Here is an 18,195-nt window from a genome sequence, read left to right as displayed (position 1 = left end):
AACAGCACACCACAGAGGGAAGGGAGGAAGCAGAGAGCTTTGCGGCTGTCACACCTTCTGGCTGGCCAGAGAGGAAGGTAACATGCCCAGGGTGGTCGCACTGTTCCCGTTACCATCTCTGTGTAACAAACTACCCCAAAACTCAGTGGCTTTAAGCAGCCACCATTTTCTTATGCTCAGGAATTCGAGCCAGGAGTGGTGGTGAAGGCTTGTTTTTTGCTCCATGGTGTCTTGATCGGCAGCTGGGAGGACTCAAAGGCTGGATATGAAACAATTAAGAACTGGAATCATCTGGAGTCCCCAGACCAGGACGACTTGAAGACTAGGAGTGCCTACATGTGACCCTGCCGTGTGGCCTGGGCTTCCTCACAGCATAGTAGTCCCAGAGTATTTGAACATCTTCCATGGCAGCTCAGGGCTCCAAAAAAGGGGTGCCAGTGAACAGTCTCAGTAGTCGCAGAGTCACTTGTGACATACTCTATTGGTTAAAGCTGTCACAAGCCCACCCAGACTCAAGAGGAGGAGACATAAACTCAACTTTTTTTTTTTTTTTTTTTGAGACGGTCTCGCTCTATCACCCGGGCTGGAGTGCAGTGGTGCAATCACAGCTCACAGCAGCCTTGACCTCCCCAGGTTCAGGTGATCCTCCTGCCACAGCCTCCCAAGGAGCTGAGACCACAGGCACGTGCCTCCACATCTAGCTAATTTTTGTATTTTTTGTAGAGACGGGATTTTGCCATGTTGCCCAGGCTGGCCTCAGCTTCCTGGGCTCAAGCAATCCTCCTGCCTCAGCCTCCCAAAGTGCTGGGATTACAGGCATGAGCTACCAATGGACCCCACTTCTTAATGCAGCCATGTTCTAAAACCATCACAAGCACTTAGAATCTTCAAGGAAAATTGAAAACTTTTTATGTTGGCTGATGCAGGAGGTACAGGGAGGAATCAGAAGTGGCTCTGCTCATCCAGGGCTCACAGCCCAGTGACCAAAAGAGACAGCTACTTCCCAGAGGCATGAGCAGACAGAGAGGAGCCCCAACCCAGCTTAGTTAGTCAGGACAGGCTTCTTGAGGGAGGTGATGCATGAGCCGAATCTTTAAAAATGAGGTCATCAAGCCAAGAGACAAAGGAGACGTCATCCCAGGGCAATGAGAATTAGAAACTCGTGTTGGGAGGCAGGACAGCGAACGCTTGAGAGATGAATTCTGGCACCAATTGTCTAGGTTTGCATCCTATCCCAGCCCTTCAAGGGCAAAACTGCTCAGGTCACCTTGCCTCAATGAGCCTTGGTTTATTTACCTTTAAAATAGGGGTTATAATAATTGCGCTGCCTTCAGGGGAGGACATGCATGAAAGGTGCAAACTAGACAGAAAGAGCCTCAGACTGTCAGCTCTGATTAGGAAATTACACATGGTGGTCATCTAGCTCCAGCCCCCTGGTTGCAATGATGAGGAAATGGGCAGAGACTTGCCCAATGTCACACAGGATAGAAGGTGGAACCTGCATCACACTTCAGTGACCTGCCACAGCCTGACCCCTCCCTGTCTCCTCTCATTCCTCACGCTGCAAGTTCACTTTGGAAAGGGGGGAGGGGGTGTCACTTGTTCCTTGGACTTCCCCCACCCTGTCGATCCTGGTCCCTCCCCTTACCCGGGAATCCTGTGAGGCCTCCAGAGGGGATCACCCAACCTGGAGGTGGGGCCTTGAAGATGAGGGTGGTCTTTGCTCTGATAAGGATCCACACTGTGCCCCCTCCTAGCCTGCGTTCTCCATGTCCCTGTTCAGCAGGAATTCCTCAGTCCAGCATGGAGTTCCGGTGGATTTTATGGGCCAGCCACAAGCAGACTGGAGAAGAAAAACATCCCTCCAGAGCCCTGCTCAACTCTCAAAATCTGATTTCCGCTCAGCCGGAAGGAGGCTGGCCTGCTTTAACCCTCTGTGGCAGGGGACCACGGGGTCTGATTCAAGATCCTGTTTGCTCCATGCCCTATCTTCCCACCACACAGGCTCAGTTCCTTCCCCAGCAGCTCCTGTGCTGGACCCCACTTTGCCCCAGGGCTCAGCTTCCCCCAGGTCCCCTTGGTAGAATCACCTCAAGGACCCCAGATCCCAGTTTATGATCATCATCAAAGCAGCCACTACTGTGTGCCAGGCATCTTGCCACATGCCTTAGCAACATGAGCTCAGGGCGAGCCCGGAGAGTATGGTGGGAAAGCACACAGCGGGGGCTGAGAACAGAAATGGCTTCAGATCCAGCTCTGCCTCTCCTAGAAGGTAAGACCTTGAGCACAGCCCCTTAACCTTGCTGGGTCTAAGCTTCCTCATCTGTAAAATGAACTTGGTAATAGGATCCATCTGCTAGGGATCATTATGAGTATTAAATTATCAGGTGTGTAAAGTGTGCAGCACATAGCCCCATACAATGCAGTTGTTGTTACTATCCCTTCTCTCCACAAACCCCACAGGATGGTACTCATCAGCCACAGTTTGCAAAGGAGAAAAGCAAGGCCTTTTGGGACACCCCTTGACTTGCTCCATGCCTCGCTTTCTCCAATTATGAATCATGACTGCAAGCCCTGAACTTATTAAATAATGCAGTCAGTTCTTATTAGTCACAGATTGTGGAGTCGTGGATTCATCTACTCACTAAATTTGTAACCTCAAAATCAACACTCGCTGGAGCTCCCATGGTCATCGATGGATACTCAAGGAGTCATGAAAAATTTGAGTCACCGGTCAGGCCCAGTGGCTCACACCTGTAATCCTAGCACTTTGGGAGGCCGACGTGGGCAGATAACAAGGTCAAGAGATTGAGACCATCCTGGCCAACATGGTGAAACCCTGTCTCTATTAAAAATTCAAAAATCAGCTGGGCATGGTGGTGCACACTTGTAGTCCCAGCTACTCGGGAGGCTGAGGCAGGAGAATCGCTTGAACCCGGGAAGCAGAGATTGCAGTGAGCAGAGATGCCACCACTGCACTCCAGCCTGGCAACAGAGTGAGACCCTGTCTCAAAAAAAAAAAATTTTTTTGAGTCACCTGATGCACGTTTCCAGGTGAGATCATACAAAGTGACATGCTGCCTTCTTGTTTCAGCTCTCACACTGTAAACAACTGTTCTTTTCAGTCTATTTAGTGCCACATTTTACAAATTTTTGTGTCTTCTGCTGGTGATTGTACTGTTGACAATGGCCCCGGGCATGGTGCTGAAGTACTGTCTAATGTTCCTAAGCACCAGAAGGCTTTAATGTGCCTTACAGAGAAGATCATGTGAGTTAGATAAGCTTCATTCAGGCGTCAGTTACAGTGCTGTTGGCCATGAGTGCAATGTGAGTGAATCAACAATATGTATTAAACAGGGTGTCTTTCAACAGAAACATGCATAAAACAAGCTTCTGTACTGATCAGTTGATGCCCATGTTGGGAACAGAATGGTTCACAGGAACCTAAGCCTGTATTTCTCCTAGGAGCAGTGGTTGAGTATTTGCTAATTCAGTGTTTGCAGTGACTTTCTAGAATATAATTATAGCAAATAATGAAATTCAACTGTACTTTCAGGTTTTTTGTGCTTTTAGTTGTGAAGATAATATTTGGGAGGCATTTTAGTGAGGTACAGTCACAATTAGTGTTGCTGTGTGACAAATTACCCCACAAGTTGGTGTCTTAGGCATTTCCTTATGCTCATGGATTCTGTAGTTCAGGATTCAGAATGGGCAGAGCAGTGAATACTTGTCACTGTCCATGATGTCTGAGGCTTCAATGGCAAAGACTCGATAACTGGGCCTGGAATTGTATGAAAGCCTCTTCACTCACATGTCTGTTCCTGGAGCTGTGAGAATTGAAAGACTAGAACAACCAATCAAAAGCATGTGGCCTCTTCATGTGGCCTGGGCTTCCTCATAGCATGGCAGCCTCAGGCCATTCAAACTTGTTCTTGGCAACTCTGAGCTCCAAACTCCTTGAGTTTTCAAAGCAGACTTAAATGGTAGTTTGATTTAGCATTATCTTGAGCTTCTACACCATTTTGGTGATCCTGCCACACCTGGCACTGGTGTCAGGGTCAAGCTGAGTCAGGTGGGTACCTGACCAGGCTAAATTATTTAGCACTGCCTTGAACTTAAAAGTCTTTAAACATGAGCTCGTCCTTTCCTTAAAGCGATGGAGCTGAACGAGGGCACTCATGGCAGCACCAACCTCCTCTCTATTATTGAACAATTCCACTCTGGCCCAAACTTGCATACTCTACTCAACAAAATCAGTGCTCTGCAACCAAGTAGGCTCACTCTCCCTGGAGCAGAGTTTTGTGAGCATCTGAGCTTAAACCACCCTGGGGGAGGGTCTTCCCTTGTTATCCTCACCACAAGCAACTTATCAAAGAATTCCTGTCCACTCTAGCTATGTGACCTTAAGCAAATTACTTAACCTTTCTGCTCTTTAGTCTACTCACCTATAGAATGGGAATATTAATAGTACTTAGCTCATGAGACTGCTGTGGGGATTAAATAAGTTCCTAGAAGAGTGCCTGGCATATTGTTACCCCTCAATAATATTATTATTTCAATTTACATTGCATTTTTCCTGAAAGAAGTACCACGAAATACATTTTTCTCCACCTGTTATATTTTCAATGGTATTTTCATGTCCCTTAGAAAGTGGGGCTCGGGCATATGCCTGTATGTTCTCTCTCTTATGGTATCTCTTCCTGGTAACCATCACCCACCTGCTCACTTCCACTTCACTCCTATCAAACATGCTCTCTAGAAAGAATGGATACCCACTCACACCATGGTAGATGTCAGTGGTAACAGCCTGGAGAAATGTCTGCTAAACTGTGTTCTCTATTAGGTGTCTGGTGTTGGGGGCAGGAAGTGAGTCTTTAATCAAGTAAGCCTAAAATAAGCCCAGAAAATGCAGATTGAGGCCAGGCACGGTAGCTCATGTCTGTAATCTCAGCACTTTGGGAGACCAAGGCAGGAGGATTGCTTGAGTCCAGGAGTTACAGACTAGCTTATGCCGTTGCCTACAAAAAAAAAAATTAAATCTCTACGAAAAAAATTAAAAATTAACTGGGTGTGTCACATGCCTGCAGTCCTAGTTACTTGGGAGGCTGAGGTGGGAGGATTGCTTGAGCCTGGGAGGTCAAGACTGCAGTGAACCATGATTGCATCACTATACTCCAGCCTGGGTAACAGAGTAAGACCTCGTCTCAAAAAAATAAGAAAATAAAATGCAGATTGAAATGAAACCCAACAAGTTTTTTTGTTGCAGGATTTCTCAGAGTCTTTAACATGCTAATGTGTTGCAGGTCTCTAGGAGGGGGATATAAAATGCAGCTTCTCTGACTTTAAAAAAAAAAAATCATGGAATCCTGAGCATCTGCAAAAACAAGTGTTCCCAGGAATTCACCCTTAAAAATGATGGCTTGGAGGGACCCTGGAGGGACTGAGTTCTAGCATGGTATCAAGGGCATCAGCCCCATACTAGAGGAACCAGATGGGGTCAATGGAGCATTCTCATTAACTGAACATAAAACAAAACCAAACAAAACCTAGCATCTCTATGTAAGGACAGTTTACGTGTTTATTTAACACACTCATTCAACAGATATTTCTGGATGCTTATTATGTGCTGTGTACTGATCTGGGTCTTGATCTTGCACTCTATGAATTTCTATGGGATGAGGCAAGTGGAAAAAAATGCTTTGGGGCCAAATTCTGCTTCCATCACTTGCTGGTTGTGGGAACTTAAGAAAACCCCTTGTGGCCAGGCGCGGTGGCTCATGCCTGTAATCCCAGCACTTTACGAGGCCGAAGCGAGTGGATCACTTGAGGTCAGGAGTTCAAGACCAGCCTGACCAACGTGGTGAAACCCAGTCTCTACTAAAAATACAAAATCAGCCAGGCATGCTGGTGCACACCTGTAATCCCAGCTATGTGGGAAGCTGAGGCGGGAGAATCCTCCTGGGAGGCAGAGGTTGCAGTGAGCTGCGATTGCACCATTGCACTCCAGCCTGGGCAATAATTGTGAAACTCCATCAAAAAAAAAAAAAAAAAACCCTTGTAAGGATTATATAATGAAAACAGCTAAACACAGCACATACCATATGCCAGGACTGTTATATACGCTACATACATTGACTCATTTAATCCTCATAACAACTCTATGAGGCAGGCTTTACTGTGAGCCCTGTTTACAGATGAGGAAACTGAGGCCCAGAAAAGTTTGGTAAATTTCCCAAGATCACACATCTGGTAAGTGGCCTGAGATCTGAAACCAGGCAGTCAGGCTCCCAGATGTGCAAACTATGTGACATTATTATCTCCAGAGTTAACACCTATGGCATATAACACCTATGGTTAGTTGTTTCCAGTAGCCATTCTTCCCTTCTTCCTCACTAACAGAAACCCAGTGTTCAGCTGCATACATGGACACCTACCTGCAAAAGACTATATTCTCAGCCTCCTTTTTAGTTAAGTATGGTCAAATGACAAAATCTGGCCAATGGGATGTGAACAGAAGTGAGGTTGGTGTTCTACAGATTAAAGCCTGCTCTTCCTTCTGCCTCTTTCTCCTTTTTGCCAGTTGGAATGCAGATAGAATGGCTCCTGTGGCCATGTGGCTCTGTAAGAGAACTAGGAAGTGGAAGCTATGTATGGTGCAGTAAAAAGATAGACAGAGCCTGGGTCCCTGGCACCATCTGTTTTAGTTATCTAATGTTGCATAACAAAACACCCTAAACTTACGGGGTTACAACATTGATAATTTTTCTGTTTTTAGAGACAAGGTCTTGCTCTGTTGCCCAGGCTAGAGTGCAGTTGTGTGATCATGGCTCACTGCAGCCTCAAACTCCTGGGCTCAAGCGACCCTCCTGCCTCAGCCTGCAGAGTAGCTGGCACCACAGGCATGCACCACAGCATCCAGCAAATTTCTTTTCTTTTTTTTCTTTTAGAGACAGGGTCTCCCTATGTTACCCAGGCTGGTCTCAAACTCCTGGCCTCAAACAATCCTTTGGCCTCAGCCTTGTGAAGTCCTGGGATTACAGGTGTGAGCCACTGCGCCCAGCCAATAATTATTTATCTTTTTTCTTTGTCTTTATGTACTATCTTTCTTCTTTTTCATAGGTCCTACAGGTCAGGAATTCAGGATCCACATCCAAGGAGGCTCACTCACTTGGCTGGCAAATTGGTGATGGCTGTAGGCTAGGGACCTTGGTCTCTCTCCACAGATGGCTTGAGTGTCCTCATGGCATGGTGGCTGCTGTTCCCAGAGTAAATGACTCAAGAGAACAAGGCAGGAGCTCAATGCCTTTATGAGCTAGATTCAGAAGTCACATACTGTCACTTCTGTCATATTCTTTTGGTCACATGAGTCAAATCTGATTCAATGGGGGAGGGGTCTACATACGCAGATGAATACTAGGAGGCAAGGATCATTGCTGGCAATCTTGGAGGCTGGCGACCCCACCATGGAATGCCAGAGCAGCCCTACCTCCAAAGGCCTTGAATGTGAGAGAGAAATACATTTTACCTTGTCTAACTGAAGTTAAGGTTGTGAATATACACCTATGAATTCTTGACACAAAGTAAGCCCTCAATAAATGCTAACTCTCATTAGTCTTTTTCTCTAGGCAGGTTGAGGCATAAGACTTCGTCTTATATTCCCCTCTCTACACACAAACATACACACATATACCGCCACCTTCTAGACTGAGGTTTGGTACAAGGTAGGTGTGGGAGGCTGTGTATTAGCCTTTTCATTCATTTGTTCAACAAGTATTCATTATATATAAATATGTGTGTGTATATATGTGTGTATATATATGTGTGTGTATATATGTGTATATATATATACACATATACACATATATAGATATATATATAGAGAGAGAGAGAGAGAGAGATTGAGAGAGAGAAAGAGAGATGGAGTCTTGCTCTGTCACCCAGGCTGGAGTGCAGTGGCGCATTCTCAGCTCACTGCAACATCCGCCTCCCAGGTTCAAGCGATTCTCCTGACTCAGCCTCCTGAGTAGCTGGGATTACAGGTGCACCACCACGCCTGGCTAATTTTTGTATTTTCACTAGAGATGGGGTTTCTCCATGTTGGCCAGGATGGTCTCGAACTCCTGGCCTCAATGATCCACCCCCCTCGGCCACCCAAAGTGCAACAAGTATTCATTATTGCCAACACCATGAGGGAGGCAAGCACAATGAGATGGAAAACAACCCATATCTCCATCACTGGGAAGTCAGATAATTCCAAGTGCTAGGGTCCATGTGGGGAAAGTGGTCCCTCATGCCCTGCTGCTGGGCATGTAGACTGAGGCAGCTGTCATAGAGTACAGTAACTGTATGTATTCTCTCCACCCCAGGGATCCTGCTCCCAAGTGTATATCCCAGAGAAATACACACAGGAGTCCATGAGAGTCACACACTGCAAGTCCATCGCAGCTTTGCTTGGGGAGGTGGGAATTGGAGGTAGCCAGCATCCATCACTAAAGCAGTGGGAAAAGGAGGCATGGTGGCACACGCACACCACGCATGCTAAGCAGCAGTGGGAAGCAAGGGACTTGAGCTGGACTCAGCACACAGAGCAGTGTCGAGGAAACAAAGTAGCCTATGACACAGATCTATTGAAACTACTATTTATGCACATTAAAAACCTCCACACACAAATCAACACCATGCATATTTTATAAAGACACATATATATCCAAAGGCATGCATCAAAGATATTAGAGTGAGTGCCCTGTGAGGGGAGGGAAATGGAAGTGAGAATCAGGGATGAAGGGAGAAAAGTCAAAATATGGTGTGATGAACAGAAGACTTTGCAGCAACGTTGGCAGAAAGTGGCAAAGAGGCCTTCACCATCTGCTACTCTGAACACTGGCAGAGGACTAGGGATGTCTGGTCAGACCCAAAGGGACAGCTTGTTGCACCCAAGCAGGAAAAACAGCTGGAGCACAGAGTTGTGCCCAGTGGGTGCCTCTGAGAAACAAATGCTTTTTTTGGGAGTGAAGGGTGCCCATGGTCAGGGAGGCAGGGACCAGCCTCTACCCTCTCAGCCTGTGACACCTGTCTCCTCTTACCTGGCAGACTCCTACTCAGCCCTCACAGGCCTCTAGGCTGCCTCAGAAGCCATGTGGTTAGGGAAGGAGCAACGGCTTTGGAGTCAGACCAATCTCAGCTCCCACATTGGCCCACTGTGTGACCTCGGGCAAGTCACTTTCCCCTCTTTGAACCTCCATTTCTTCATCTGTAAAATGGGAATAATGACAATACCTACCTCAGAAGGTTGTGTTGGGAAGGAAGTGACATGAGCAAAATACAAAAAGTACCTGCCCCATGGAGCTTATACTCTAGTGGAGGGAGATAGGTGGTAGACAAATAAATATGTAACATCTCTACTGCTGTATCCACAGTACCCAGAACTGTGCCTAGCACATAGCAGGTGCTCAGTTAATATTTGTAGAATGAATAAGTGAATGAATGAAAGTCGGTGGTAAATGCTATAAAAAGAAAGAAAGCAGGATAAGGGGAAAGGGAGAGCTGGGGGTGCTGGCAGGTGGGAGAAGCCATTACTGTTAGTGCTGGTGGTCAGGGAAGGCCTCCCTGAGATAAGATTTGAGTGAAGATTTGAAGGAAATGAGGGAACAAACTATGAGACTATCAGGGGCCAGAGAGGCCAGGAAGAAGTGGGCTCCAGGTTTAGCGGGGAGGCCAGTGTGGCTGGAGCAGAGTGAGGCACAGAGAATGGGGGAAGCTGAGGTCCCCTGTGTAGGTGAGCTGAGAATGTGGTAGGAGTCCCCTCCGCACTCCCAGGGACAAGACCTAGAAAAGTCAATGCTGCTCAGCCCTTTCCCAGGCAGTTGGCTGGCGCCAGCCCCTAAAAACAGTAGCACAAACTCCTCTCAGGTACTGAGCACTCCTGTGTGCCAGGCCCCAGCTCTACTGGCACAAACTCATGGAACCATCACCAGCCCTGGGAATGGGTACTATTATTATCTCATTTTCAGAGGAGGCAACTGAGACTCTGGGAAGCAGCTAACCTTGGAACGGGAACTGGGTCTCTCTGATACCAGACCCTGGCTTGCTCCTACCACATTGTCTTGAAATCCTTTGTTTACAGCTCGCCTTCCCCTCTCGGCTGCAGAAGGCCTGTCTCAGTCTCATTCATGGTTTTCTTTTACTCCCAGGGTCCCAAGTGTCAAAATCTGCCTAAGGAGCAAATAAATGAATGCGCCTACAAGGCAAGCCCCTTTTCGCCTTCCGGGCCCAGTTCACGCCTTGTTTGGCATCTCCAGCTAGAGGTGGAATTGGGAGGGGGCTGGACAGAGGAATTTCAAGCTGCCTGAGGGTCAGGAGCAGAGAGGAGGGGGAGAAGGGGGAGAAAGCGAAAGTGAAGTGAGCTGGGAGCCCCTGTGAGGAGGCGCAGACAGGGAAGGAAATCTCCCGGTAATAATTCATCGGCTCAGGAAGCAGCAGCCTGGCCTGGGGCTGTGTGTGGGACCGGCCCTGCGGGGAGGGGGCCCATGCTGGCTGCCTTCCTCCTCCCCAAAGCCCAGCCTGGCTGGGGTCACGGTCAAATGGTGGCGGTGGGGGGATCCAGGTGTGGGAACAGACTCTCCCGCAGACCCTGGGTCCTAAGGGGCTCCTCCCCTGGCAGCCATGGGAAACCCCTCGATCCCTCTTCTTCCCCCAATTCTGGCCTGGATCAGGGAAGCCGGGAAAGCACAGCATGGCAGAGCTGCAGGCATCGTCAGGAAAACAGACGCCCAGAGGAGCCAAAATGCACCTAGAAGCCTTTCAACTCCACTCCCTGCGCTCTCTCTGCTACACCGGCTGCCATTCGGGCTAATTTTCAAGGCCAAGTGGATGCTGGTTTAGCTAGTGCCTGGAGACAGCTGAGCAGCAGGCACGAGTGAGATCGAGACCCCGGCTACCACCGTTGGCTCAGCAATTCTCTGAGGAGGACACATCAGGCTGAACAATCTAAGGTTTCTAGAAGGCAAACAGGCATAGAGGAAAGATAGCCAGTGTGTGTGTGATGGGATGGTGGTTGTAGGATTCCAAGAGGTAGTGAAACCGGACAGGCTGGAGCTAGCGCCCCCACTCCCACCTGTATGACTGAAGGCCAGAGCTCTCTTACCTGTAACTCAGAGCTGCCATCCTGCAGCCTCAGCTGGGCGCAATAGAGTATATAGCACCGAGTGAGAGAGAGTAATAGAGTATATAGCACCGAGTCTGGCACACAGTAGTTCCTCAACCAAAACGTCAGTTCCGTGAGGGTGAAGAATTTATTTTGTTAATGGCTGTATCCTCAGACCTAAAACCATGCCTGGCGCATAGTAGGGACCCAACAAATATTTGTTGAATAAATGAACGAACTACTGGTGTTTGTGTGTTGTGGTTTTGTTTTGCTTTTTTTTTTTTCTATTTAAGTTTGTCTTCAGGGACAAGACACTATCGAATGCTCATTTGGAAAGATTATAGCTTTTCTCCAAGTGTTCTCCACGGACACCACCACTATCACCAATGGCTTGTTACAAAATGCAGGTTCCTGGGCCCATTCCAGAACTGCTCAATCAGAACGGGTGCAATTTGGGACTCTGTAATAGCAAAAGCCCCTTCCCCAGTTCTTACGCACATGAAAGTTGCAGAACTACAGGATTAGAATTTGAGGGCAGAAAGACACTATTTCTCTGCAATCTGAACGCTCCGAACGAGGAAACTGAGGCCCAGAGAGGAGAAAGGGACCTGCCCGCGACTCCCTGGTGGTCCAGGCTGAGGACAAAAAGTTCGGATCTGGGCCCGCCCCGGCCGACTCGCCCAGACCTCCAGCATCTGCCGGGCTAGCTAGCCGGGAATGGGAGCCTTCGGGGTGGGCCACCAGCTCCCGGGCCGCTTTCAACCTGGGGAACGGAGGCGGTGGGTGCGTCGCCATTGGCCAGGGCGCGGCGGGCGCCTCCCCATTGGCCCGGCGGAGCCCTCCGCCCCCGGCCGGGGCGGCCTTGCCATTGGCCCCTCCCTCGCCTATAAGGCGGGGGCCGGCGGGGCCGTGGGAGCGCGCGGGAGCGCACTGCGGGGCGCGGCCAACGCTGGGACGCGGCGCACGGAGGGACGCGGCCGGCGCCCATGGCGTTCGCGCTGCTGCGGCCCGTCGGCGCGCACGTGCTGTACCCGGACGTGCGGCTGCTAAGCGAGGACGAGGAGAACCGCAGCGAGAGCGACGCGTCGGACCAGTCGTTCGGCTGCTGCGAGGGCCTGGAGGCGGCGCGGCGAGGCCCGGGCCCCGGGGGCGGGCGGCGGGCGGGCGGCGGCGCGGGCCCCGTGGTGGTGGTGCGACAGCGGCAGGCGGCCAACGCGCGGGAGCGGGACCGCACTCAGAGCGTGAACACGGCCTTTACGGCGCTGCGCACGCTCATCCCTACCGAGCCGGTGGACCGCAAGCTGTCCAAGATCGAGACGCTGCGCCTGGCGTCCAGCTACATCGCGCACCTGGCCAACGTGCTGCTGCTGGGCGACTCGGCCGACGACGGGCAGCCGTGCTTCCGCGCCGCCGGCAGTGCCAAGAGCGCCGTCCCCGCCGCCGCCGACAGCGGCCGCCAGCCGCGGTCCATCTGCACCTTCTGCCTCAGCAACCAGCGCAAGGGGGTGAGTGTGCTGCGTCCCTCTCTGAGGCCGCCGGGTCGGAGTAGGCGGGGGACGGTGCCTCTCCAGGAGCTGGAGAGGTGCAGGGGCCCCAACGAGGCCGAGGGAAGGACGTGGAATTCGTGCTGGGTGCGGCACCCCAAGCCCAGGGTCTGGTGTGGAACAGAACCACTGACTTAATGCCCTGTCCCCCAAACAGAAAGGATGCAGGAAAACCAGAGTTTGGGTCTGATTTAACTGCTCAGTGTGGAATATCCCCTCCAACGAAAGGTGTGCTGGTACTTCCTTCCTGCTGGGAAGACGGCATGAGGACTGAATAACAAAGACCATCTTTTATTGAGTCTTCCTCTGTGCTGGTGCGCTCTACATCCACTTTTTTGCCTTCACAAGAATCCCTTCAAGCAGGTAGTCTTTCTGCCCATTTTATCCTGATGAGGATCTGAGCATCAGAGATGGAATCACCTGCCCACATTTACTCAGTTGGGAAGCCAGGGTGCTGGCCCTGGGTTTGCCCGGTGTGTGTTGCCCCCACCTTGAAATAATTGTCCCCTGTCCTAAGATCTAGCCCAAGAGCAGGAGACTGAGAAGAAAGGAGGCCACAAGCCCCCAACCGAGAGCCTGAGGTACCTAGCGGATGAGCAGTAGGAGTGAAGAAGGGGCCCCCTGAGAGTCCCCAGCCCCCAAAAGGACGTGGTGTTGGGAGAGGGCACTCTTGGGTCAGCTGGAGGGAGCTGGTGTGCAGCTCCTGCAGTGTGTCCTGAGCAAGGAAGTGGATCAGGCTGGTAGGGGTGGGCGGGGGCTGTGTGGCAGCAGAGGTGGCCTCTTGGCTGAAACCTTGCCCAGGCTCCAAGGAACCTGCTTCATCCCCAGACCGTGTGCCTTTCTGGCCTGGGCTTTTCCTACAGTAAAGAAGCCTGTCGAACAATTTGTATTCCAGCAGCTACCATTTACATCCGGAGAAACTGAGGCTGAGAGAGTACTGACTTTTGGTGGCCAAGTGGAAGGGCATGGGGAATTGGAGTTAGGCCCCTGACTCCCTGCTGTTTGATTCTCACAGCTGCCCTTGGTTCCTTGCTCCACCCTGTTCTGCGGAGGCCTCTGCATCTTGGCCTGAGACCACCCTCTGTCTGGCTCATGAGACATCCAGCCTGGTTTCTCAACACTTGGCTGCCTTAGTTGCCCTGAGTCGGTCTTCTTAGCCTCAGGCTTGTGCCCTCTCCAGGGTCCCTGCTGCTCCCAGCTGTGGGCCCCTGTCAGTACCCCAGGCCGGACTGAGAAGCCAGGAGTCAGCCTTTAAGGCTTCCTGGGATGGGAAGGCCTGAAGGGGCTCTCAAGGATACTCCCTGACTGTCTTTCACCCATTCTTTCCAGTTAGCAACCCTTAGCTACCCAACAGCTGCCTTCTGTTGGCTCCGAGAACCCCAGAGAAGCAGGGTGTAGGTCCCCACCCATCCACCAGTCAGGACCTGACAGTGCAGCCGCAGGGTCAGGGCAGGGAGATGAAGATGAGGATGCTGTGGTCTGATGGTGGGGGGAGGGAAGCACAAAGGGATTCTCAGAGCCCAGAGAAAGCCCCCAACCCAGGGTGAGTGCTGACAGGGTTTCTGTGTCACATTTCCGAAGGATGCTTTAGAACAGGCGCAGGCCGATGAAGGGGTAGGAAAGGGTGTTCTAGGATTGGGGCATACAGCAAGAGCTGAGGCCTAGAGAAGGAAGAGGGAAGAGGTTAAAAGTGGCAGGAGTGCAGAGGAGGAGCACAATAGCCAATAACAGCAGTGACAGCAGCCTTCATGAGCACTGATCTGTGCTAAGTGCTCTTTATGAGTTATCATTAAAATCCTGCAACAGCCAGGAATGAGGCGCTGCGGTTATCCCCACTTGCTTAGAGGTGCTGCCAGTGGCGCAGAGACACACAGTCAGTGATGGAACCAGGATTCAAACTCAGGCCTGCCTTGTTGGGACATGGGATAGGTTACAGGGGGAAGTCCCTGTAACTGTCGTGTGTCCACCCCCACAGCAGGCAGGCTGGGGGACTTCTCTGCAGGTCTCAGGCCTGTCCCACAGCTCACAGGGGCCTCCCCTGGGCCTGGCTGCTTCCCTGGGATCTGTCTATGGGACCAAGAACTCAGCCAAATTTGGCTGTGGAAACCATGCTCTCAACCCCACGGTCTCCTCTGGGAATAGGCGAGAGGGGCGATCCTGGCCAGCTATGGCCCCTTGAAGACTCTGCTGGAAGAAAACTGGCTGTCTTGGGGAGCTCTTGCTCCCTTCTGAGCTTTGGGGGCCAGAGAGCTTTAAGACCCAAGACCCTGTTCCTTTACCCTGAGCCACCAGCTCCCTCCCATCCTGGCCAGTCTGGAATTGGGGTTGCCATGGAAACAGTTCCCTGTAGCATCTTTCTGTTGAAGGAGGGGTTAGGTGTGGCCCTCTGGCGTAGAATTAGCAAGTGGGAAGTGGAAAGGGGGTTCTTGTCTCTGCCCTGTCTTCCCTTTGTCACCTGGGGGTGAGGATTGGACAGGACCATCTTGTGAGGCTCTCCCCTGTTGGTATACCCAGAAGGTAGCTGGGACCAGGAGGCACTGTCAATAGACGATGCTGATAATAATACTTATGAACATTTATTGAACATTTACTGTGTTCCCAACACTGTGCCAAGGCTTTACCTAGATTTAGCCTGTGTAATCCTGTGTTAGCTTGTGTGATCCTGTAAAGTAACTCCCGTTTACGGGGGGGAAACTGAGGCTCAGTGAGATGAAATCACTTGCCTGAGGTCCAGTAGTTGGCCCTTGGCAAAGTAGGGATCGAAGCCTAGGTCTGTCTCAGTTGAGCCTAACTCCTAACCATGGTGCTTCCCGAAGACCCTTGGTGCTAAGTTCCTGAGGGACAAACAAACTGGGGTCTTGTCAGGACCTTTTTTTTTTTTTTTTGCAATGGAGTCTCGCTCTGTCACCCAGGCTGGAGTACAATGGCACGATCTCAACTCACTGCAGCCTCCGCCTCCCGGGTTCAAGCAGTTCTCCTGCCCCAGCCTCCCAAGTAGCTGGGATTACAGGTGCCAGCCACCACACCTGGCTAATTTTTTGTATTTTTAGTAGAGACGGGGTTTCGCCATGTTGGCCAGGCTGGTCTCGAACTCCTGGCCTCAGGCGATCCGCCTGCCTCGGCCTCCCAAAAGTGCTGGGATTACAGGCATGAGCCCCCATACCCGGCCATCAAGACCCCTTCTAAGCACACTTAGCAGCTTACACAGCTGCATTCACATTCGACTGCACCTTGAGATGGCAAGTAAAATCATTTTGTCCCCATTTCCTAGATGAAGAAACTGAGGTTCAGGGAGGTGAACAGTCCCAGCATTCTTCTGGGACCCCAGGTCTCCAGATGACCTCCAGACTTGGGGTGGGAGGGGGCGGCTCTCCCTGTCCCTGAGGACTTAAAGAGTAAAAGAGGGGAAGGCCAGTTTTCTAATTCAACCTTAATATTGCACCCCCTCCCCTATCTGCCCTTCTCAGCCACTCCTGCCAGAGTTTGTCTGAGAAGCCCAAGCCCCAGGCTCTGCTGGGACTGTGGCCTCAGCCCTCAAAATAGCCCTGCCTGTGAGTGAACATGCTGTCCCTGGGCTGCAAGAGCCTCGAGGGAGGCTGGGCTTGCATCTGGATGGATCTGCCCCAACCTGGACCTGGGGGTGGAGGGGGCAGGGGGCAGGGGGCAGAGCTCCCAGATGGTCAGCTGTTTCTCTAAGTGGGCTGAGAAAGCTGCCTGTTCCTCCATCATCTAGCCAGGCTCAGGGTGATGAGCATTTACAGTGGGATTTCAGACACTATCGTGTCCTGAAAACAGGACGGATTGTTGGACAACATACATTTCTAGCTCAGCTCTTTTACAACTGGCTGGGTGCCTCTGAGCCAGTCATTCAGTGGCTGGAGGCCTCAAAAGAGGGGGTGCTTTGACATCTGTGACCTCTCTGGCTTACGGTGAGGATGAAACCCATGTGTCCAGTCTGAAAATATCAATGAGAAGAGCTGGTAGAGACAGCCCCTGTAGGGACTGATGGTTTCAGGGACTGCCGCCATTAGCCTGTCTTCCAATGGCTGCCACTTAATTCAGGCTGCATTGATTGGTGCCTGCTGCAAGTCAGGTCCTGGCCAAGAGAGCCCAGGCTGGAAATGGGACCACAGAGTGAAGAACTCCTTTTCCCTACCACTCCCTGAGATCCCAGTCCAGATTGAGGGACAAAGGAGAGACCCTGCCTTGTCCTTCTGAGATTCATCCCCATGGAATGTCCCCAGAAAGGCAGGAAGTGCTAGGCAATTTCAGGAACGGAGAAACCTTTCCAGGGAGACAAGACCTGCGAGCACATTCCTGGCAAAGGGGATGCCTTGAGGGAAGGCAAGGAGGCCAGAAATCCAGTCCCCTTTTGAAGGTGGACGAGTGAGCCGCTAGGCATGCAGTCAGGCAGGGGGAGGACCACTGCGGGGCGTGCTTGTTTTGCCCATGTAAAATATTATGCTTTAAAATGTATTGAATCTTTTTTCAAGCAACAGATCATATGGGAAAGAAGTGGAAAAGGTAAAAAAGTGTAGCGTGAATACAAAAATTAGCCGGGCGTGGTGATGGGCGCCTGTAGTCTCAGCTACTCGGGAGGATGAGGCAGAAGAATCACTTGAACCCAGGAGGCGGAGGTTGCACTGAGCCAAGATTGTGCCACTGCACTCCAGCCTGGCAACAGAGCAAGACTCCATCTCAAAAAACAGTATAGCGGGAGAGAGCCTCCCTCCCATCCTCTCTCCATCATTAAATTCCTCTCTGAAGAAACCCACTCACAATTTCCCATGTGCATTTCTCTCCAGCAATCACAGCACACAGGCACATTCAGCCTGCCCCTTGCTTTTGTCCTTAAACATTGTCATTTGGCAGCAGTCCGTATCAGTCCAGAAAGGGTTTCTTCTACTTTCTGCTGCAGAGAACTTGATTGTGTGGCTGAACTGTGATTTATCTATCAAGATCCTTCTTGGTGGATACAGAAGTTAGTTCCAGTGTTCACATTGGCCTAATCGAACCTCCTTATACTCTTTCTCCCCCTCTGCAGGGTGGCCGTCATGACCTGGGGGGCAGCTGCTTGAAGGTGAGGGGGGTGGCCCCCCTTCGAGGGCCACGGAGATGAGCCTGGACCCTGGAGAAGGAGGCCGGGAGCCAGCCACTGGCTGGACAGGGAAGAAGACCCCAGGAGCCGAGCCCACCCCTTCTTTGTGTAGGGACCGGGGACCACGGCCTGGGTCCAGGACACTCTGGGCAGGGCCCTGGGGACATCTCCACCCGATCCTGGAGAGCTGTGAGGATCCATTCAGCCTGCCCAGCTCTGACTGGTCAGAGACAAGGCAGAACTTTTGGAAAAACAAAGACTGTTGGTGACAGAGGGTGTGTGTGTGTCTGTGCGTGAGTGTGAGTGTGTGTGTGAGAGAGAATTGGTGAGTTTAAAATAAAAGCTATTTTTAAATAAAAGACGTCGTTCTGAGCTGTAGAGGGTCCTGTGGACATCGGAGGTCAGAGGTG

General features: G+C 51.1%; 1 protein-coding gene across 1 annotated transcript; it reads left to right on the top strand.

Annotated features, from left to right (window-relative positions):
- Positions 1-12,057: 12,057 nt before the first annotated feature.
- Positions 12,058-18,144, top strand: TCF15 (transcription factor 15). The gene is made up of 2 exons (XM_032142573.3): positions 12,058-12,648; positions 17,732-18,144. The coding sequence occupies exons 1-2, from the start codon at positions 12,130-12,132 to the stop codon at positions 17,804-17,806; spliced, it is 594 nt and encodes a 197-aa protein (XP_031998464.1). The 5' UTR covers positions 12,058-12,129; the 3' UTR covers positions 17,807-18,144.
- Positions 18,145-18,195: the final 51 nt, after the last annotated feature.

The sequence above is a fragment of the Hylobates moloch genome, unplaced genomic scaffold (assembly GCF_009828535.3).
Source record: "Hylobates moloch isolate HMO894 unplaced genomic scaffold, HMol_V3 SCAFFOLD_21, whole genome shotgun sequence".
Classification (NCBI taxonomy): domain Eukaryota; kingdom Metazoa; phylum Chordata; class Mammalia; order Primates; family Hylobatidae; genus Hylobates; species Hylobates moloch.
Note: the sequence above shows the minus strand (reverse complement) of the source record. Positions and strands in the feature narration are given on the sequence as shown.

What these genes read in the sequence shown, in the direction of transcription:
- TCF15 (XM_032142573.3), top strand. Translation starts at nt 12,130, where the DNA reads ATGGCGTTCGCGCTGCTGCGGCCCGTCGGCGCGCACGTGCTGTACCCG. An exon ending in TCAGCAACCAGCGCAAGGGG is followed by an intron (nt 12,649 to 17,731) that starts GTGAGTGTGCTG and finishes CCCCCTCTGCAG; the next exon opens with GGTGGCCGTCATGACCTGGG.